General features: G+C 47.4%; 1 protein-coding gene across 1 annotated transcript in view; it reads left to right on the plus strand.

Moving 5' to 3' along the window:
- Positions 1-22,632, plus strand: part of LOC139399217 (thyrotropin-releasing hormone-degrading ectoenzyme-like) — a gene marked incomplete at its 5' end in the record, with an annotated part of 37,504 nt that overhangs the window by 2,565 nt on the left and 12,307 nt on the right. Inside the window, 3 exons of the mRNA XM_071144731.1 lie at positions 3,774-3,871; positions 4,358-4,465; positions 13,144-13,311. Of these exons, the coding sequence (XP_071000832.1) occupies positions 3,774-3,871; positions 4,358-4,465; positions 13,144-13,311 (374 nt within the window). The remainder of the gene's footprint in view (positions 1-3,773; positions 3,872-4,357; positions 4,466-13,143; positions 13,312-22,632) is intronic.

Below are 22,632 nucleotides of genomic sequence, written 5' to 3' on the forward strand. Positions count from 1 at the left end.
GGGGAGGGAGGGAGAGTGTAAGGGAGGGAGGGAGAGTGTCAGGGAGGGAGAGAGAGTGTTAGGGAGGGAGAGAGAATGTCAGGATTGGAGGGAGGGAGGGAGGGAGGGAGTTTCAGGAAGGGAGGGAGGGAGAGTGTCAGGGAGGGAGGGAGAGTGTCAGGTAGGGATGGAGAGTGTCAGGAAGGGAGAAAGAGTGTCAGGAAGGGAGGAAGAGTGTCAGGGAGGGAGGAAGAATGTCAGGGAGGGAGGGAGGGAGGGAAGGAGAAAGGGATTTTCAGGAAGGGAGAGAGAGTGACAGGGAGGGAGGGAGAGTGTCAGGGAGGGAGGGAGGGCGAGTGTCAGGAAGGGAGGGAGAGAAGGAAGGAGGGAGCTTCAGGAAGGGAGGGAGAGAGACAGGGAGGGAGGGAGAGTGTCAGGGAGGGAGGGAGGGAGGGAGAGTGTCAGGAAGGGAGGGAGAGTGTCAGGAGGGAGGGAGGGTGAGTGTCAGGGGGAGAGTGTCAGGGAGGGTGAGTGTCAGGGAGGGAGTGTCAGGAAGGGAGAGTGTCAGGGAGGGAGAGTGTCAGGGAGGGAGTGTCAGGAAGGGAGAGTGTCAGGGAGGGAGAGTGTCAGGAAGGGAGAGTGTCAGGGAGGGACAGTGTCAGGGAGGGAGAGTGTCAGGGAGGGAGTGTCAGGAAGGGAGAGTGTCAGGGAGGGAGAGTGTCAGGGAGGGAGGGAGAGTGTCAGGGAGGGAGGGCGAGTGTCAGGGGGAGAGTGTCAGGGAGGGAGAGTGTCAGGGAGGGAGGGAGAGTGTCAGGGGGAGAGTGTCAGGGAGGGAGAGTGTCAGGGAGGGAGGGAGAGTGTCAGGGAGGGAGGGAGAGTGTCAGGGAGGGAGAGTGTCAGGGAGGGAGAGTGTCAGGGAGGGAGGGAGAGTGTCAGGGAGGGAGAGTGTCAGGAAGGGAGAGTGTCAGGGAGGGAGAGTGTCAGGGGGGGAGAGTGTCAGGGAGGGAGAGTGTCAGGAAGGGAGAGTGTCAGGGAAGGAGAGTGTCAGGGAGGGAGGGAGAGTGTCAGGGAGGGAGAGTGTCAGGAAGGGAGAGTGTCAGGGAGGGAGAGTGTCAGGGGGGGAGAGTGTCAGGGAGGGAGGGAGAGTGTCAGGGAGGGAGAGTGTCAGGAAGGGAGAGTGTCAGGGAGGGAGAGTGTCAGGGGGGGAGAGTGTCAGGGAGGGAGAGTGTCAGGAAGGGAGAGTGTCAGGGAGGGAGGGAGAGTGTCAGGGGGAGAGTGTCAGGGAGGGAGAGTGTCAGGGAGGGAGGGAGAGTGTCAGGGGGAGAGTGTCAGGGAGGGAGAGTGTCAGGGAGGGAGGGAGAGTGTCAGGGAGGGAGGGAGAGTGTCAGGGAGGGATAGTGTCAGGGAGGGAGAGTGTCAGGGAGGGAGAGTGTCAGGGAGGGAGAGTGTCAGGGAGGGAGGGAGAGTGTCAGGGAGGGAGAGTGTCAGGAAGGGAGAGTGTCAGGGAGGGAGAGTGTCAGGGGGGGAGAGTGTCAGGGAGGGAGAGTGTCAGGAAGGGAGAGTGTCAGGGAAGGAGAGTGTCAGGGAGGGATGGAGAGTGTCAGGGAGGGAGAGTGTCAGGGAGGGAGAGTGTCAGGGAGGGAGGGAGAGTGTCAGGGAGGGAGAGTGTCAGGAAGGGAGAGTGTCAGGGAGGGAGAGTGTCAGGGGGGGAGAGTGTCAGGGAGGGAGAGTGTCAGGAAGGGAGAGTGTCAGGGAGGGAGAGTGTCAGGGAGGGAGGGAGAGTGTCAGGAAGGGAGAGTGTCAGGGAGGGAGAGTGTCAGGGGGGGAGAGTGTCAGGGAGGGAGAGTGTCAGGAAGGGAGAGTGTCAGGGAAGGAGAGTGTAAGGGAAGGAGGGAGAGTGTCAGGGAGGGAGAGTGTCAGGGAGGGAGGGAGAGTGTCAGGGAGGGAGAGTGTCAGGAAGGGAGAGTGTCAGGGAGGGAGAGTGTCAGGGGGGGAGAGTGTCAGGGAGGGAGAGTGTCAGGAAGGGAGAGTGTCAGGGAGGGAGAGTGTCAGGGAGGGAGGGAAAGTGTCAGGGAGGGAGAGTGTCAGGAAGGGAGAGTGTCAGGGAGGGAGAGTGTCAGGGGGGAGAGTGTCAGGGAGGGAGAGTGTCAGGAAGGGAGAGTGTCAGGGAAGGAGAGTGTCAGGGAAGGAGGGAGAGTGTCAGGGAGGGAGAGTGTCAGGGAGGGAGAGTGTCAGGTAGGGAGGGAGAGTGTCAGGGAGGGAGAGTTTCAGGGAGGGAGAGTGTCAGGAAGGGAGAGTGTCAGAGCTGTTGGTCTCCCACTCCTCTGGGACAAGTGTTAATTTGTTTACAGTGTCTGTCCAAGCAGATGTTGTATAGAATAATGGAGGACAGAAACAGCTGCAGGAGATTATTTATGTCCTGGCGATTTGGCCTTCTCTTGGCAGACCACCAAGGCTTCTGCTGGGTGCAGAGAGAGAGTGAGAGAGAGAGAGAGAGAGAGAGAGAGAGAGAGAGAGAGAGAGAGAGAGAGAGAGAGAGAGAGAGAGAGAGAGAGAGAGAGAGAGAGAGAGAGAGAGAGAGAGAGAGTGAGAGAGAGAGGGAAAGAGAGAGAGAGAGTGAGAGGGAGAGAGAGAGAGTGAGAGAGAGAGAGAGAGAGAGAGTGAGAGAGAGAGAGAGAGAGAGAGAGTGAGAGAGACACAGAGACACAGAGAGAGAGAGAGAGAGAGAGAGTGAGAGAGAGAGAGAGCCCACACACTAGTCTGTGGAGGAGTGTTCAGTGTTCACCACTCAGCAGGGTGGCGTTAACCCTCAGTGTTGGCAGTGAATGGTCCTATACAGTGATACACCCAACGTCCCAAATTGCACCCTATTCCCTGTATAGTGCACTATAGTGGGTGCTAGTGCACTATAAAGGGCACAGCCCCAGAGAGGTGGTTTACATGGAGAACAACAAGAACATGAAGGCTGTCACCTCCCACTAGGATGAGGAAGGAAGATAGTCCTCTTCAGTTAGTAGGACAGCTGTGTGTGTGTGTGTGTGTGTGTGTGTGTGTGTGTGTGTGTGTGTGTGTGTGTGTGTGTGTGTGTGTGTGTGTGTGTGTGTGTGTGTGTGTGTGTGTGTGTGCGTGCGTGTGCGTGTGTGTGTGTGTGTGTGTGTGCGTGTGTGTGTGTATGCGTATGTGTGTGTGTGTGTGTGTGTGTGACGTCGAGGCTGGTCCCTAATGTTAATCATGATTTGGTTTCAATGAGGGACCGTGAAGGAGAGGCGCTACGCTGAATTAGTCTTGGCAACACCTGCTGTGTGGTTTGGAGAGCCAACACAATCATATCATGTGTCCCAAAATGGCATCCCTTATTCCCTTTATAGTGCACTTCTGTTGGTCAGGGTCCAAAAGGCTCTGGTGGAAAGTAGTGCACTTTCTAGGTAATGGGGTGTAATCTGGGACACATCCATAACCCTACACAGCTCCTAGCCATCTGACGGTCGTTCTACCCTCTTCCTGTTACATTCTAAGGTAGATTAAGTCAATTCTTACCTCGAAGGCAGTTGTCCTTGATAAGAGCCTTTTTATGTTAAAATATCAAAAACCTCTGAGAATCACACAGCTTCGGCCCCCAGGATCGGGATCAGGATTCTTGCTGTTGATTTTCTATGATTTTCAATTTGTCCACCGCTTAAAATAGTTCTAAATATTTGTGTGTCATTTGCCAACTACTGAACTGTTTATTTTCAGGTCTGACTAACAACATCTGTCTACTGTTGGCTTGTTGCTTTCTACTTCCTCCCCAACAGGACTTTGTGCTGAAGCAAGTGGCCTCAAAGTACCACAAGATGGGCTGGCCCTTGGCTCTGACAGAAGGCTCCATCATACAGGCCTCCTACCAGACTGAGTATGTGATGCATACAGTCACCTCTCACACAACAAGTGGCTGGGTTGGGATGTTGTCTTGACCCACAAGCACATCATTTAACTGTAGTGTCTCCTTCTGTCCCTCCTTCCCTTCTCTCTCTCTCTCTCTCCCTCCTTCTGTCCATCCTTCCCTTCTCTCTCTCTCCCTCCTTCTGTCCATCCTTCCCTTCTCTCTCTCTCCCTCCTTCTATCCATCCTTCCCTTCTCTTCTCTCCCTCCTTCTGTCCATCCTTCCCTTCTCTCTCTCTATCTGCTTCTCTCTCCTTCCCTATTCTTTTCCCCTCGCTCTCTCTCTCCCCCTCTCTCTCCCCCTCTCTCTCTCCCTCTCTCATTCCCTCCCTACCTCCCACTCTTTTGTTCCTGTACCTCTCACCACCTGACCCTCTTCCACCTCTCTCCCTCTCTTCTCTCTCCCCCTCTCTGTCTCCTCACACTCCCTCCCTCTCTCCCTCTGTCTCATGGACAGAGAGCTGCAGAGAGAGGTGATCATGCTGGCATGTAGTTTCGGGAATAAGCACTGTCACCGCCAAGCCGTGTCGCTCATCTCTGATTGGATCTCCAGCAACAAGAACAGGTACAGTAGACAGCATCCTAAATGAGACCCAGTGCCCCCCCCCCCCCCCAAATGGAACAGTTGAGCTAACGTAGGCTAATGTGATTAGCATGAGGTTGTAAGTAACAACAAAAAAAAAGAAATCCCAGTACATAGACATATCTGATATGGGTAGAAAGCTTAAATTCTTGTAAATCTAACTGCACTGTCCAATTTACAGTAGCTATTACAGTGAAAGAATATCATGCTATTGTTTGAGGAGAGTGCACAATTATGGAACAATTATGAAAATGTATTAATAAACCAATTAGGCACGTTTGGGCAGTCTTGATACAACATTTTGGACAACTATGCAATGGTTCATTGGATCAGTCTAAAACGTTGCACATACACTGCACCTGGGCTGGAATAATACATTATGGCATTTCTCGTGCATTTCAAAGATTATGGTCCTTTAATTTTTTTTTTTTTACATTTTTAACCAGATCTAATGTGTTATATTCTCCTACATTAATTTCAGATTTCCACAAACTTCAAAGTGTTTCCTTTCAAATAGTACCAAGAAATGCATATCCTTGTTTCAGGTCCTGAGCTACAGGCAGTTAGATTTGGGGAAGTCATTTTAGGCAAAAATTGGAAAAAAAGGTGAGATCCTTATCTAAATCAGTGCACCACTGTATAGGGAGTAGGGTCCTCTTTCAGATTGGTCCGTAGAGACAGAGAGCGGGCGTCGTGCTGGACCCACAGTGGACCACGTGTTGGACTCACACATACTGTACATAATAGGAGGACAGATTCACTTGGAAGACGCTGGTCTGAAAGCTCCTTACCAAGCAGCTCTCCTCTCTCCTCTTCTGATATCACCAAGCAGCTCTCCTCTCTCCTCTTCTGATATCACCAAGCAGCTCTCCTCTCTCCTCTTCAGATGTCACCAAGCAGCTCTCCTCTCTCCTCTTTAGATATCACCAAGCAGCTCTCCTCTCTCCTCTTCACATATCACCAAGCAGCTCTCCTCTCTCCTCTTCACATATCACCAAGCAGCTCTCCTCTCCTCTTCAGATATCACCAAGCAGCTCTCCTCTCTCCTCTTCACATATCACCAAGCAGCTCTCCTCTCTCATCTTCACATATCACCAAGCAGCTCTCCTCTCTCCTCTCTCCTCTTCACATATCACCAAGCAGCTCTCCTCTATCCTCTTCAGATATCACCAAGCAGCTCTCCTCTCTCCTCTTCACATATCACCAAGCAGCTCTCCTCTCTCATCTTCACATATCACCAAGCAGCTCTACTCTCTCCTCTTCACATATCACCAAGCAGCTCTCCTCTCTCCTCTTCAGATATCAACAAGCAGCTCTACTCTCTCCTCTTCACATATCACCAAGCAGCTCTCCTCTCTCCTCTTCAGATATCACCAAGCAGCTCTCCTCTCTCCTCTTCAGATATCACCAAGCAGCTCACCTCTCTTCTCTTCACATATCACCAAGCAGCTCTCCTCTCTCCTCTTCACATATCACCAAGCAGCTCTCCTCTCTTCTCTTCACATATCACCAAGCAGCTCTCCTCTCTTCTCTTCACATATCACCAAGCAGCTCTCCTCTCTCCTCTTCACATTTCACCAAGCAGCTCTCCTCTCTCCTCTTCAGATATCACCAAGCAGCTCTCCTCTCTCCTCTTCAGATATCAACAAGCAGCTCTACTCTCTCCTCTTCACATATCACCAAGCAGCTCTCCTCTCTCCTCTTCAGATATCAACAAGCAGCTCTACTCTCTCCTCTTCACATATCACCAAGCAGCTCTCCTCTCTCCTCTTCAGATATCACCAAGCAGCTCTACTCTCTCCTCTTCACATATCACCAAGCAGCTCTCCTCTCTTCATCTGAAAGAAGCTTATAGTCACACTCCGTTTTATAGCTCCTTTTTACAGAGAAGAATATCTCATTGTTGAATCCCAGTGGGCCTGACATAGATTTGTGTTCTGATCAATATGGCACGTTGGACATCCTTGCCAATATCGATGTTTCAAACGCCAAGTGTCCATTGAAACAGAATCTATCCCTTGTCTAATCCCTCCACCTGTTGCTCTCGGCAACACAAACAACAACATCCACAACAATGGCCCCCCACCTCTACACAGACGTGGTGATAACAACACTCTCTTCATCTCCGCTATGATACGAACATCCCTCATTCTGCCCTACAAGGTCTGATTGGTTCTCTGCGTATTCCTTCAGGAACACTGTCTAATGATCCAGGGTCTGATTGGTTCTCTGCGTATTCCTTCAGGAACACTGTCTAATGATCCTGGGTCTGATTGGTTTTCTGCGTATTCCTTCAGGAACACTGTCTAATGATCCAGGGTCTGATTGGTTCTCTGCGTATTCCTTCAGGAACACTATCTAATGATCCAGGGTCTGATTGGTTCTCTGCGTATTCCTTCAGGAACACTGTCTAATGATCCAGGGTCTGATTGGTTCTCTGCGTATTCCTTCAGGAACACTGTCTAATGATCCAGGGTCTGATTGGTTCTCTGCGTATTCCTTCAGGAACACTGTCTAATGATCCTGGGTCTGATTGGTTCTCTGCGTATTCCTTCAGGAACACTGTCTAATGATCCAGGATCTGATTGGTTCTCTGCGTATTCCTTCAGGAACACTGTCTAATGATCCAGGGTCTGATTGGTTCTCTGCGTATTCCTTCAGGAACACTGTCTAATGATCCAGGGTCTGATTGGTTCTCTGCGTATTCCTTCAGGAACACTGTCTAATGATCCTGGGTCTGATTGGTTCTCTGTGTATTCCTTCAGGAACACTGTCTAATGATCCTGGGTCTGATTGGTTCTCTGCGTATTCCTTCAGGAACACTGTCTAATGATCCTGGGTCTGATTGGTTCTCTGCGTATTCCTTCAGGAACACTGTCTAATGATCCTGGGTCTGATTGGTTCTCTGCGTATTCCTTCAGGAACACTGTCTAATGATCCTGGGTCTGATTGGTTCTCTGCGTTTTCCTTCAGAATAATACAGAATAAACTAAGATAGGACATAGTGAAGATACTGTATCTGAGTCTGTCCATTGATGTCAGCAGTACTGCACTACACACTGTATATGTACACTGTACGCATGTGAGTGAGTTGAAAAGGGCTGGCACCCTATTCCCTTTATAGTGCACTACTTTTGACCAGGTCTGGCACCCTATTCCCTTTATAGTGCACTACTTTAGACCAGGGCTGGCACCCTATCCCCTTTATACTGCACTACTTTTGACCAGGGATTGCACCCTATCCCCTTTATAGTGCACTACTTTAGACCAGGGCTGGCACCCTATTCCCTTTATAGTGCACTACTTTTGACCAGGGCCCATAGGGGAATAGGGTGCCATTTGGGATGCAGGCCAAGTCAAAAACTCCCCATCTTAAAGCATAAGCTCTTCATAAAACCCCACTGCCCTCGCCACATGGCCTTATGATCAAGGTAGTAATGTGTGACGGCTGAGCTCAGCAGCGTTAATGTGGAACGCTCATACCTGGTGTGGTCCACATCTTCCTGTATCCTCCTCACACTATCTCCGTCTATAAAGAGGAGGGAGGGAGGGAGGGAGGGAGGGAGGGAGGGAGGGAGGGAGGGAGGGAGGGAGGGAGGGAGGGAGGGGAGAGAGAGAGAGAGAGAGAGAGAGAGAGAGAGAGAGAGAGAGAGAGAGAGAGAGAGAGAGAGAGAGAGAGAGAGAGAGAGAGAGAGAGAGAGAGAGAGAGAGAGAGAGAGAGAGAGAGAGAGAGAGAGAGAGAGAGAGAGAGAGAGAGATGCATATATATATATATAGAGAGAGAGAGAGAGAGACAGTGAGAAAGATAGAGAGAGAGTCACCTTTCACTGTAAAAACACTGACTCTTGGTTTCCTAAAGTGTAACCTGCAGTGATTTAACCTACAGTAGCTCTTGTACCAGGGAGAGCTGCCAGTAGAGCTGTTGATCTGGCGGTCTGCTCTCTCAGTCTCTGTTTTACCATCACTACATCATCCATCAGTTGTAGAGTCTGAATGAAAGACTCAATGTGAATATTAGGGAACATCGTGGCCTAGAAAGTTAATTATTTCCGTCATCGTTGTGAGAGACTGCATGGAGAGAGAGAGAGAGCAGTAACATTGTGTCTTCAGTCATTATGTCTCTGTCTCTATCACACTTTGACCACACACTAGGTATATTCAGGATTTTTTTGGGGGTGGGTGGCTTTTTCCACAAACTGCATTTCTACCTAAGATTGCGTTGGGGAAACTATGCTAGAGTGTAGATTCCCGAGGCTCTCCCAAACCCCCTGTGTGCCATGGACCCAGTCAGCAGAAGTGTTTTGCTCGGTAAGGTCTTGCTATAGTAAACTTTCTCCAAAGCCTTGATTCCTCTCGAGAGCCAGAAAATGTCATGCTCTCAATCTATTGTCGAAATACAGTGCATGAAAGCCCTGCATCCCATGACACATCATTATGGATTTTCAGTTTTTTTTTTACTACAGCCTGAGCAGCAGCTAGACTTTCCCCGGTTCAATCCCCAGTCCAGTCATTATAATAGGAACCACATCTTAGGCTTGGATTTCAGGATGGACAAGATACTTAAGGACCGTTAAGTTATCGGTGGTGCAGGACACGTCTGCTCTGTATGACTTTGGGTTTTCACTACAACATCACAGGGAGCGGAACCTGTGGATGCAACTACAACATCACAGGGAGCAGAACCTGTGGACACAACTACAACATCATGGACCTGTGGACACAACTACAACATCACAGGGAGCGGAACCTGTGGACGCAACTACAACATCACAGGGAGCGGAACCTGTGGACGCAACTGCAACATCATGGACCTGTGGACACAACTACAACATCATGAACCTGTGGACGCAACTACAACATCATGGACCTGTGGACACAACTACAACATCATGGACCTGTGGACACAACTGCAACATCATGGACCTGTGGACGCAACTACAACATCATGAACCTGTGGACACAACTACAACATCATGGACCTGTGGACGCAACTACAACATCATGAACCTGTGGACACAACTACAACATCATGGACCTGTGGACACAACTACAACATCATGGACCTGTGGACACAACTCCAACATCATGGACCCGTAGACACAACTACAACATCACAGGGAGCGGAACCTGTGGACACAACTACAACATCATGGACCCGTGGACGCAACTACAACATCATGGACCTGTGGACACAACTACAATATCATGGACCTGTGGACACAACTACAACATCATGGACCCGTGGACACAACTACAACATCACAGGGAGCGGAACCTGTGGACACAACTACAGCATCATGAACCTGTGGACGCAACTACAACATCATGAACCTGTGGACACAACTACAACATCACAGGGAGCGGAACCTGTGGAGACAACTACAGCATCATGGACCTGTGGACACAACTACAACATCATGGACCTGTGGACACAACTACAACATCATGGACTTGTGGACACAACTACAACATCATGAACCTGTGGACACAACTACAACATAATGGACCTGTGGACACAACTACAACATCATGGACCTGTGGACACAACTACAACATCATGGACCTGTGGACACAACTACAACATCATGAACCTGTGGACACAACTACAACATCACAGGGAGCGGAACCTGTGGACACAACTACAGCATCATGGACCTGTGGACACAACTACAACATCATGGACCTGTGGACACAACTACAACATCATGGACCTGTGGACACAACTACAACATCATGAACCTGTGGACACAACTACAACATCATGGACCTGTGGACACAACTACAACATCATGGACCTGTGGACACAACTACAACATCATGGACCTGTGGACACAACTACAACATCATGAACCTGTGGACACAACTACAACATCACAGGGAGCGGAACCTGTGGACACAACTACAGCATCATGGACCTGTGGACACAACTACAACATCATGGACCTGTGGACACAACTACAACATCATGGACCTGTGGACACAACTACAACATCATGAACCTGTGGACACAACTACAACATCATGGACCTGTGGACACAACTACAACATCATGAACCTGTGGACACAACTACAACATTATGGACCTGTGGACACAACTACAACATCACAGGGAGCGGAACCTGTGGACGCAACTACAACATCATGGACCTGTGGACACAACTACAACATCATGGACCTGTGGACACAACTACAACATCATGGACCTGTGGACGCAACTACAACATCATGAACCTGTGGACACAACTACAACATCATGGACCTGTGGACACAACTACAACATCACAGGGAGCGGAACCTGTGGACACAACTACAACATCATGGACCTGTGGACACAACTACAACATCATGGACCTGTGGACACAACTACAACATCATGAACCTGTGGACACAACTACAACATCATGGACCTGTGGACACAACTACAACATCATGGACCTGTGGACACAACGTTTCAACAAACAACCTCTTAACACATTGACAACACACGCAGTCACCCAGGAGGGTTTTTAAACATGTTAATAGATGGACACAATCAGGGACAGGATTCAGACAACCTGATTGGTTAAAGCGTGTTGGTTGATTTTTACGACGTCACACAAAATACAGTCGTATTATTTCTGGGTACTTTGAGCTGAGACAAAAACGCGTTGGTCTGACATGCCGTTTTCATCAATGGAGCATCTAAAACTCTTTGTTGTCAGTTGGAGCATCTAAAACTCTTTGTTGTCAGTTGGAGCATCTAAAACTCTTTGTTGTCAGTTGGAGCATCTAAAACTCTTTGTTGTCTTTGTTGTCAGTTGGAGCATCTAAAACTCTTTGTTGTCAGTTGGAGCATCTAAAACTCTTTGTTGTCAGTTGGAGCATCTAAAACTCTTTGTTGTCAGTTGGAGCATCTAAAACTCTTTGTTGTCGGTTGGAGCATCTAAAACTCTTTGTTGTCAGTTGGAGCATCTAAAACTCTTTGTTGTCAGTTGGAGCATCTAAAACTCTTTGTTGTCTTTGTTGTCGGTTGGAGCATCTGAAACTCTTTGTTGTCAGTTGGAGCATCTAAAACTCTTTGTTGTCAGTTGGAGCATCTAAAACTCTTTGTTGTCAGTTGGAGCATCTAAAACTCTTTGTTGTCAGTTGGAGCATCTAAAACTCTTTGTTGTCAGTTGGAGCATCTGAAACTCTTTGTTGTCAGTTGGAGCATCTAAAACTCTTTGTTGTCAGTTGGAGCATCTAAAACTCTTTGTTGTCAGTTGGAGCATCTAAAACTTCTTTGTTGTCAGTTGGAGCATCTAAAACTCTTTGTTGTCAGTTGGAGCATCTAAAACTCTTTGTTGTCAGTTGGAGCATCTAAAACTCTTTGTTGTCAGTTGGACCATCTAAAACTCTTTGTTGTCAGTTGGAGCATCTAAAACTCTTTGTTGTCAGTTGGACCATCTAAAACTCTTTGTTGTCAGTTGGAGCATCTAAAACTCTTTGTTGTCAGTTGGAGCATCTAAAACTCTTTGTTGTCAGTTGGAGCATCTGAAACTCTTTGTCAGTTGGAGCATCTGAAACTCTTTGTTGTCAGTTGGAGCATCTGAAACTCTTTGTCAGTTGGAGCATCTGAAACTCTTTGTTGTCAGTTGGAGCATCTAAAACTCTTTGTTGTCAGTTGGAGCATCTAAAACTCTTTGTTGTCAGTTGGAGCATCTAAAACTCTTTGTTGTCAGTTGGAGCTTCTAAAACTCTTTGTTGTCAGTTGGAGCATCTAAAACTCTTTGTTGTCAGTTGGAGCATCTGAAACTCTTTGTTGTCAGTTGGAGCATCTGAAACTCTTTGTCAGTTGGAGCATCTGAAACTCTTTGTTGTCAGTTGGAGCATCTGAAACTCTTTGTTGTCAGTTGGAGCATCTAAAACTCTTTGTCAGTTGGAGCATCTGAAACTCTTTGTTGTCAGTTGGAGCATCTAAAACTCTTTGTCAGTTGGGGCATCTGAAACTCTTTGTTGTCAGTTGGAGCATCTGAAACTCTTTGTCAGTTGGAGCATCTGAAACTCTTTGTTGTCAGTTGGAGCATCTAAAACTCTTTTTGTCGGTTGAAAACAAATGTAATGGTGCTCAACTCCCAACAACCCCCAGGACATTTTAACATTAGCATCGCCGTTGACGCAAAACAGTCCATTTCTAAACGCTTTCATTTAGTTTAGTTATAGACTCACTATATAGAGATGGAGCATGTTCTGCCATTGTTAAAAAACGCAGCCCATGTCTCTAGTTTAATATATAAGTATAGTCGTATAATGTCTACAACATTATTGTGCCTCGCTGAGATGTGAACTCCACAAACAAGGGCTCTGTTCCAAGCAAATATACACTCTGTTTACACTCTGTTTACACAACGCTGTTAGATAGTCAATCTCTTTGACTTCTCTGAGGATTCTGGTCCGCTTGGTATTGATTTGTTAACCTTTGTTTAATCAGGGTAAAAATCTTTTGAGGTTAAAAATGATAAAGTGAGGAAGAGCTGAAAAGAAGCCCGACTGACACAAACAGCAGGAAATACTGAATACTAATGTTATTGTAGTAGTTTAAAGGAGAATTAAATTGGTAATGTAATTGGTTTGTGTGTGTGCCTGCTTGTATGCGTGTTTGTGTGTATGCGTGTGTCTGGTGTGTGTACCCTTCCCTGCAGGATCCCACCCAACGTGCGTGACATAGTGTACTGTACAGGCGTGTCTCTGATGGATGAGGACGTGTGGGAGTTTATCTGGATGAAGTTCCACTCCACAACAGCCATCTCAGAGAAGAAGGTTCTCCTGGAGGCTCTCACCTGCAGCGACAATGGCTTCCTGCTCAACCGGTGAGTCATTTGTAACAGAACTTAATTGTTCCCTCACAGGGAAACAGAACTTTATTGTTCCCTCACAGGGAAACAGAACTTTATTGTTCCCTCACAGGGAAACGGAACTTTATTGTTCCTTCACATGGAAACAACTTTCTGCTCAACCGGTGAGTCAATATTAAATAACTTTATTGATCCATCACATGAAATTTCACAACAGCTTTGTGGTCAACTGGTGAGTAAACCACATTTAGCATCTCCTGGCTTCCACACATAGCCTACAAGCTGATGCAGTCCTTCGGAACGTCTACATTTTATAAAGTCTAATAAATCCATGTAATACAGCCTGCAGCACCACAATAAATCCATTATTTGAGACGGGTCTAAAGAAACATGAGAAAATGTAGTCTCTTTCAGAAGAAGAGAATAACATTCTCTTGTTGTCCTTATGACAGGTCCTGATCCATTTATTTTTTATCTTAAAAAACTCCCTAATCCCTGCCGATGACAAGCATACCCATAATATGATGCAGCCACCTCCATTTTGTATTCAGGAGACAAAGTCCATTTCTCTGACAAATATTTTGCATTATTACTTTAGTGTCTTATTGCAAACAGGAGGCATGTTTTGGAACATTTTTTATTCTGTAAAGGCTTCTTTTCCCTCTGTGATTTAGGTCGGTGTTGTGGAGTAACTTCAATGTTGTTGATCCATCCTCAGTTTTCTCTTATCACAGCCATTGAACTCTGTAACTGTTTTAAAGTCACCATTGGTCTCATGATGAAATCCCTGAGCGGTTTCCTTCCTCTCCGTCAACTGAGTTAGGAAGGACGCCTGTATCTTTGTAGTGACTGGATGTTTTGATACACCATCCAAAGTGTAATTAATAACTTCACCGGGCTCAAAGGGATGTTCAATGTTTTATTTTTTACTCATCTACCAATAGGAGCCCTTCTTTGCGAGGCATTGGAAAACCTCCCTGGACTTTGTGGTTGAGTCTGTGCTTGAAATTCACTGCTCGACTGAGGGACCTTACAGATAATTGTATGTGTGCAGCACAGATATGGGGTAGTCATTAAAACATGGTGTTGTACAACATCGTTGCACACAGAGTGAGTACATGCAACATATTATCTGACTTGCACATGTTGACTCCTGAACTTATTCAGGCTTGCCTTAATTAACAAAGGGGTGGAATACTTTATTGCCTCAAGACATTTCAGGTTTTTATATCTTTATTATTATTTTTGTAAACATAATTCCACTTTGACATAATGGGGAATTGTTTGTAGACAAGTGTCGCAAAATCTAAATGTAATCCGTTTTAAATTCAGGCTGTAACTGAAACAAGATGTGGGGAAACGTCACGGGGTGTGAATCCTTTCCTAAGGCTCTGTGTGTTCCTACAGTTACTATACAAGTATAGGACCACGTTGGTTGAGTCACTGGGAGACGTTAGAGGCTCACCTAGACCTTCTCTTTTCTATGGATGTGAAATATCTCTCATTTCAAATGGCCCTGTCCTTCGCCCATGTAGGGGATGTGAAACGGCCCTGTCCTTCGCCCATGTAACAGAGGTGAAACGGGCCTGTCCTTCGCCCATGTAACGGATGTGAAACGGGCCTGTCCTTCGCCCATGTAACGGATGTGAAACGGGCCTGTCCTTCGCCCATGTAACGGATGTGAAATGGCCCTGTCCTTCGCCCATGTAGCGGATGTGAAACGGCCCTGTCCTTCGCCCATGTAACGGATGTGAAACGGCTAGCTAGCTAGCGGTGGTGCGCGCTAGTAGCGTTTCAATCGGTGACGTCACTCGAGACCTTGAAGTAGTTGTTCCCCCGCGGCTTTTGTGGAGCGATGGGTAACGATGCATCGTGGGTGGCTGATGTTGATGTGTGTGGAGGGTCCCTGGTTCGCTCCCGGGTGTGGGCGAGGGAACGGCTTAAAGTTATACTGTTACACCCACACAGTAGCCTTGAAACACTGCAGTGGAAGGAAGAGTGTGTCTGTGTGTTGACTGACTATATACCCCAGTGGCCTTGAAACACTGCAGTGGAAGGAAGAGTAGGGCTGTGTGTTGACTGACTATATACCCCAGTGGCCTTGAAACACTGTAGTGGAAGGAAGAGTGTGTCTGTGTGGGCTGTGTGTTGACTGACTATATACCCCAGTGGCCTTGAAACACTGCAGTGGAAGGAAGAGTGTGTCTGTGTGTTTAATGACTATATACCCCAGTGGCCTTGGCCTCCCTCCTTTCTCCCAGAAACCCTTGGAGGTTCAATAGCTGGATGGTGGGACATTACGACGGGCTCCAGTCCTTAGTAGAGAGTGGGGATTCCCAGTAACCCTGCAGGTAGAATCAGAGAGATGATGGAGAGAACATGTTTATAGTACTATGTACCGTAGGATTTGACCTTTTAATACAGGTTAATACCAGGAACTAGAATACTGTACTGTAGGATATGACCTTTAATACAGGTTAATACCAGGAACTAGAATACTGTACTGTAGGATTTGACCTTTAGGTTAATACTAGGAACTAGAATACTGTACTGTAGGATTTGACCTTTAGGTTAATACTAGGAACTAGAATACTGTACTGTAGGATTTGACCTTTAGGTTAATACTAGGAACTAGAATACTGTACTGTAGGATTTGACCTTTTAATACAGGTTAATACCAGGAACTAGAATACTGTACTGTTGGATTTGACCTTTAGGTTAATACCAGGAACTAGAATACTGTACTGTTGGATTTGACCTTTAATACAGGTTAATACCAGGAACTAGAATACTGTACTGCAGGATTTGACCTTTAGGTTAATACCAGGAACTAGAATACTGTACTGTAGGATTTGACCTTTAGGTTAATACCAGGAACTAGAATACAGTACTGTAGGATTTGACCTTTAGGTTAATACCAGGAACTAGAATACTGTACTGTAGGATTTGACCTTTAGGTTAATACCAGGAACTAGAATACTGTACTGTAGGATTTGACCTTTAGGTTAATACTAGGAACTAGAATACTGTACTGTAGGATATGACCTTTAGGTTAATACTAGGAACTAGAATACTGTACTGTAGGATTTGACCTTTAGGTTAATACTAGGAACTAGAATACTGTACTGTAGGATTTGACCTTTAGGTTAATACCAGGAACTAGAATACTGTACTGTAGGATATGACCTTTAGGTTAATACCAGGAACTAGAATACTGTACTGTAGGATTTGACCTTTAGGTTAATACTAGGAACTAGAATACTGTACTGTAGGATTTGACCTTTAGGTTAATACCAGGAACTAGAATACTGTACTGTAGGATTTGACCTTTAGGTTAATACCAGGAACTAGAATACTGTACTGTAGGATTTGACCTTTAGGTTAATACCAGGAACTAGAATACTGTACTGTAGGATATGACCTTTAGGTTAATACCAGGAACTAGAATACTGTACTGTAGGATTTGACCTTTAGGTTAATACCAGGAACTAGAATACTGTACTGTAGGATTTGACCTTTAGGTTAATACCAGGAACTAGAATACTGTACTGTAGGATTTGACCTTTAGGTTAATACCAGGAACTAGAATACTGTACTGTAGGATTTGACCTTTAGGTTAATACCAGGAACTAGAATACTGTACTGTAGGATTTGACCTTTAGGTTAATACCAGGAACTAGAATACTGTACTGTAGGATTTGACCTTTAGGTTAATACCAGGAACTAGAATACTGTACTGTAGGATATGACCTTTAGGTTAATACCAGGAACTAGAATACTGTACTGTAGGATTTGACCTTTAGTACAGGTTAATATTGACTTTCCAATGTATCCAGATTGAAGACCTCACCACCATGACTCACCAGGCTAGTTACAGTATGAGATGTGGAAGGACAGGCACTTCCTGATTTGAAGCGAGTCAATCTGAAACACACATAACCCTTGCTTTGTTTATCTAGGGGGGAAGGGGTATGCTAGTATGGACACATCATATTGGTACCCAGGTTTTGTCGGAGCACACTGAACAAGCCCCTCTCATTCACAGTACAACCCTCTAGTGTCCCCTATAGAGGCCGGGGGCCCCTATATGAACACCAGAGAGGAGATTGCAGTAAGCATGACAGGGGCCAGCTGTATAGACACCAGAGAGGAGATTGCAGTAAGCATGACAGGGGCCAGCTGTATAGACACCAGAAAGGCGATTGCAGTAAGCATGACAGGGGCCAGCTGTATAGACACCAGAGAGGAGATTGCAGTAAGCATGACAGGTTCAAACTGTATAGACACCAGAGAGGCGATTGCAGTAAGTGTGACAGGGGCCAGCTGTATAGACACCAGAGAGGAGATTGCAGTAAGCATGACAGGGGCCAGCTGTATAGACACCAGAGAGGAGATTGCAGTAAGCATGACAGGTTCAAACTGTATAGACACCAGAGAGGAGATTGCAGTAAGCATGACAGGGGCCAGCTGTATAGACACCAGAGAGGAGATTGCAGTAAGCATGACAGGGGCCAGCTGTATAGACACCAGAGAGGAGATTGCAGTAAGCATGACATATGGATTTTCAGGAAGCAGGGTAGTTAGTATGTAAAGTGGTTGTCAGGGCGATGAGAGTATAATTCATGGTTTATAATCCCTGCAGGTCTCCGTGATCCATCACTAATCGATCAGAAGTAAACCAGATGATCGCCTGCCACTTGACAACAATCCTAAATCTGATCATAGGAATTATCTGGCTGTCAAATAACAGCTATTATCCGTGGTTTAAAAACACATTTACTAAATGCGTCTCTCTCGGTATCTTTTCCTGGCAACTTGTGTCATCCGGGGCTAATGAAGATGCCTGGAGAGAAAACAGTGATAATAGCCAGAATCCTTATTACCATAACTGTGTTTCGGAGAGGAGGAGAACAAGGGGCATTAGTTCGCAGGCTGTGGAACAGAGAGTAGAGAATCTGGACACATTGTGCCAGACAGGCCAGGGAGACAGAAGGCAGGAGACACACCAACAAGCTCTACAGCTAATTAGTATGAGTCACTGTCCTGCGGAAGGGTATTGGCATGCCTGAGGAGAGTTAGAGGAGTGTGTGGGGTGGGGTGGGGGGGGTGGAGGAGCTTGTGCTACGTGCCAAGGCACCCACCTCACCCCTCTCCTAATGTGTGTCAACGCTGAATAAAATGCCACACGCCTGTAAAACGCCAAGGCACGCCCCTCACCCCGTCACCAGTGTGTGTGTGTGTGTGTGTGTGTGTACGTGTGTGTACGTGTGTATGTCTGTGTGTGTGTGTGTACGTGTGTGTGTATGTGTGCATGCGTTCGTGCGTGTGTGTGTGTGTGTGTGCGTGTGTGTATGTGTGTGTGTGTGTGTGTGTGTGTACGTGTGTGTGTACGTGTGTGTGTGTATGCATGCGTTTGTGCGTGTGTGTGTCTGTGTGTCTGTGTGTATGTGTGTACGTGTGTGTGTATGTGTGCATGTGTTTGTGCATGTGTATGTCTGTGTGTGTGTGTACGTCTGTGTGTATGTGTGCATGCGTTCGTGCAAGTGTGTGTGTGTGTGTGTTTGACACTTGCCATTGCGCCCTCTCACCCCTCTACCATTGTAATCCAGGCAGGGCAGAATAAAAAGCAGAGCATGTGTAGCAGCTGTGATCCTGTCCCTCTGAGACCTGTGGGAGAACAATGAGTCTGTTACGCTCCACAGGACCAGGAAGAAGCTACCTAGCAGAGGATGAAGCTGCTGGAGCTTTAGGGGCTTAATTGAATGGAGTGAATCATTTACTTTACAATGTACAGAGGCTGTGTCACAAACGGCACCCTATTCCCTACTTAAGGAGAAGCAGGAATGTAGTCTCTCTCAGAATCAATGATTTTAAGGCTTTAAGGCACACTTGAATTTCACACCGCATGCACTACTGAAGGTTGACAATAAAACCCATGTCTGTGATTAGATCAGAGTGTGTGTGTGTGTGTGTGTCCGTGCCTGTTTGCGTGTTTTCAGGGGGGTTATCTTAGGCACGTAAGTGATACTCCATCTACAGACAAGAAACCTGGACAGGATAGACAAGATATGCCTTCCAGCTCCCCGCTCGGCTCTGGGGCTCTGAGGCTCTGAGGCACTGAGGCACTGAGGCTCTGAGGCATTGAGGCTCTGGGGCTCTGAGGCTCTGAGGCTCTGGGGCTCTGAGGCTCTGAGGCTCTGAGGCTCTGAGGCTCTGGGGCTCTGAGGCTCTGAGGCTCTGAGGCTCTGAGGCACTGAGGCTCTGAGGCTCTGAGGCACTGAAGCACTGAGGCACTGAGGCTCTGAGGCTCTGGGGCTCTGAGGCTCTGGGGCTCTGAGGCTCTGAGGCTGGAATAGATGGGCCCTGCATTTAGTATTGATTTCTGTCTCCTCTGCACCTTTGGACTAAATTGTATCCTTCTCCTCAATGTTTTTATTAATGCATGATGTGATCTCAGCGCAGGATAAACCCTGCCTTCCCTGATAGACCATGTTCAACCTGCTCTACAACGAGGTGATCTCAGCGCAGGATAAACCCTGCCTTCCCTGATAGACCATGTTCAACCTGCTCTAAAACAAGGTGATCTCAGCGCAGGATAAACCCTGCCTTTCCCTGATAGACCATGTTCAACCTGCTCTAAAACAAGGTGATCTCAGCGCAGGATAAACCCTGCCTTCCCTGATAGACCATGTTCAGCCTGCTCTACAACGAGGTGATCTCAGCGCTGGATAAACCCTGCCTTCCCTGATAGACCATGTTCAGCCTGCTCTACAACGAGGTGATCTCAGCGCTGGATAAACCCTGCCTTCCCTGATAGACCATGTTCAGCCTGCTCTACAACGAGGTGATCTCAGCGCTGGATAAACCCTGCCTTCCCTGATAGACCATGTTCAGCCTGCTCTACAACGAGGTGATCTCAGCGCTGGATAAACCCTGCCTTCCCTGATAGACCATGTTCAGCCTGCTCTAAAACAAGGTGATCTCAGCGCAGGATAAACCCTGCCTTCCCTGATAGACCATGTTCAGCCTGCTCTACAACGAGGTGGTCTCAGCGCAGGATAAACCCTGCCTTCCCTGATAGACCATGTTGAGCCTGCTCTACAACGAGGTGGTCTCAGCGCAGGATAAACCCTGCCTTCCCTGATAGACCATGTTCAGCCTGCTCTACAACGAGGTGATCTCAGCGCTGGATAAACCCTGCCTTCCCTGATAGACCATGTTCAGCTCTGCTCTACAACGAGGTGGTCTCAGCGCAGGATAAACCCTGCCTTCCCTGATAGACCATGTTGAGCCTGCTCTACAACGAGGTGGTCTCAGCGCAGGATAAACCCTGCCTTCCCTGATAGACCATGTTCAGCCTGCTCTACAACGAGGTGGTCTCAGCGCAGGATAAACCCTGCCTTCCCTGATAGACCATGTTCAGCCTGCTCTACAATGAGGTGGTCTCAGCGCAGGATAAACCCTGCCTTCCCTGATAGACCATGTTCAGCCTGCTCTAAAACGAGGTGATCTCAGCGCTGGATAAACCCTGCCTTCCCTGATAGACCATGTTCAGCCTGCTCTACAACGAGGTGATCTCAGCGCAGGATAAACCCTGCCTTCCCTGATAGACCATGTTCAGCCTGCTCTACAACGAGGTGATCTCAGCGCTGGATAAACCCTGCCTTCCCTGATAGACCATGTTCAGCCTGCTCTACAACGAGGTGGTCTCAGCGCAGGATAAACCCTGCCTTCCCTGATAGACCATGTTCAGCCTGCTCTACAACGAGGTGGTCTCAGCGCAGGATAAACCCTGCCTTCCCTGATAGACCATGTTCAGCCTGCTCTAAAACGAGGTGATCTCAGCGCTGGATAAACCCTGCCTTCCCTGATAGACCATGTTCAGCCTGCTCTACAACGAGGTGATCTCAGCGCAGGATAAACCCTGCCTTCCCTAATAGACCATGTTCAGCTCTGCCCTACAACGAGGTGGTCTCAACACAGCTCCAGCGGCGACCTTTTACACTCCCAGAAGACTCAGAAAGACGAAATCATTTCCTGTGTGTGAGGGGCCATTTTATTTTCTGTAGTCTGGTTTGGTCGGTTGGGTCGGAAAGGGGAAATAAGTTATGCTGTAGCGGTGTGTGAGCTGCTGGGGATTTGTGGATGCTGTTGCAACACGTGCTCAAAAATCAGTGTTAAGAAACTTAGAGAAACTAACAGGAACTTAATGTTCCATCTCCACAGGGTTTTCTGTGTTATTTACACATCATAGCTGTGAGATCAGGAAACAGAGTAGAATGATAATTGGATACAGGAGACCCATCTCCCAAACGGCTGACCTGGCGGGTACAGGAGACCCATCTCCCAAACGGCTGACCTGGCGGGTACAGGAGACCCATCTCCCAAACGGCTGACCTGGCGGGTACAAGAGACCCATCTCCCAAACGGCTGACCTGGCGGGTACAGGAGACCCATCTCCCAAACGGCTGACCTGGTGGGTACAGGAGACCCATCCCCCAAACGGCTGACCTGGCGGGTACAGGAGACCCGTCTCCCAAACCGCTGACCAGGCAGATACAGGAGACCCATCTCCCAAACGGCTGACCTGGCGGGTACAGGAGTCCCATCTCCCAAACGGCTGACCTGGCGGGTACAGGAGACCCATCTCCCAAACGGCTGACCTGGCGGGTACATGGTAACTGAAAGGTCCATGTAAATGTAGGATGATGACTGAGTATCCGTGTGAATGTGAATCACGACAGTTAAGAATAGAATACAGATCACTTATCAAAAGAGGTCCGACACGAGGTGGATTCTCCACGGAATACGTTGCTGTTTGCTGTGTGGGTTTCACACTTCGCAAAGTGTATCTGTTCACTAAGCGTTAGATTGATTACAACTGACGACCAGAGCTTTCACATAGAGTATGTTGAGCCATTTGAATACGGAGGCAATTGCTCTTCCTCAAAACAAACGTCTTGGTGTTTTAGAAGTCTGTTGCATAAGCCCGTTGGTCGAGGTACAAAACTACATCGTCCTATCAGTTCAAGAGCACAGAGTAAAATGGTGAAGAGAAACAGGATATATATATATATCAGAACTAAAGAAGTGTGAGTTCCTGGCAAACCAACGTGCTGCTGTTACCCTCCCTGCATGTAAAATGCAAATTGAAAACGTATACACCGTGGCGCTGTCTTTTTCTGTAATATCATTTTCTGTTGCCTGCTTGACATTTTCGCCTCATTTGCATAACCGGCTATATCTGTATTTGATACGGTCTCATCAGCTTCATGCTTTCTGAGGCTGCTGATACATGGTATTAAAACTGTATTTTTGGTCATTGAATTTAAACAT

This window comes from Oncorhynchus clarkii, unplaced genomic scaffold (genome assembly GCF_045791955.1).
Source record: "Oncorhynchus clarkii lewisi isolate Uvic-CL-2024 unplaced genomic scaffold, UVic_Ocla_1.0 unplaced_contig_3994_pilon_pilon, whole genome shotgun sequence".
Classification (NCBI taxonomy): domain Eukaryota; kingdom Metazoa; phylum Chordata; class Actinopteri; order Salmoniformes; family Salmonidae; genus Oncorhynchus; species Oncorhynchus clarkii.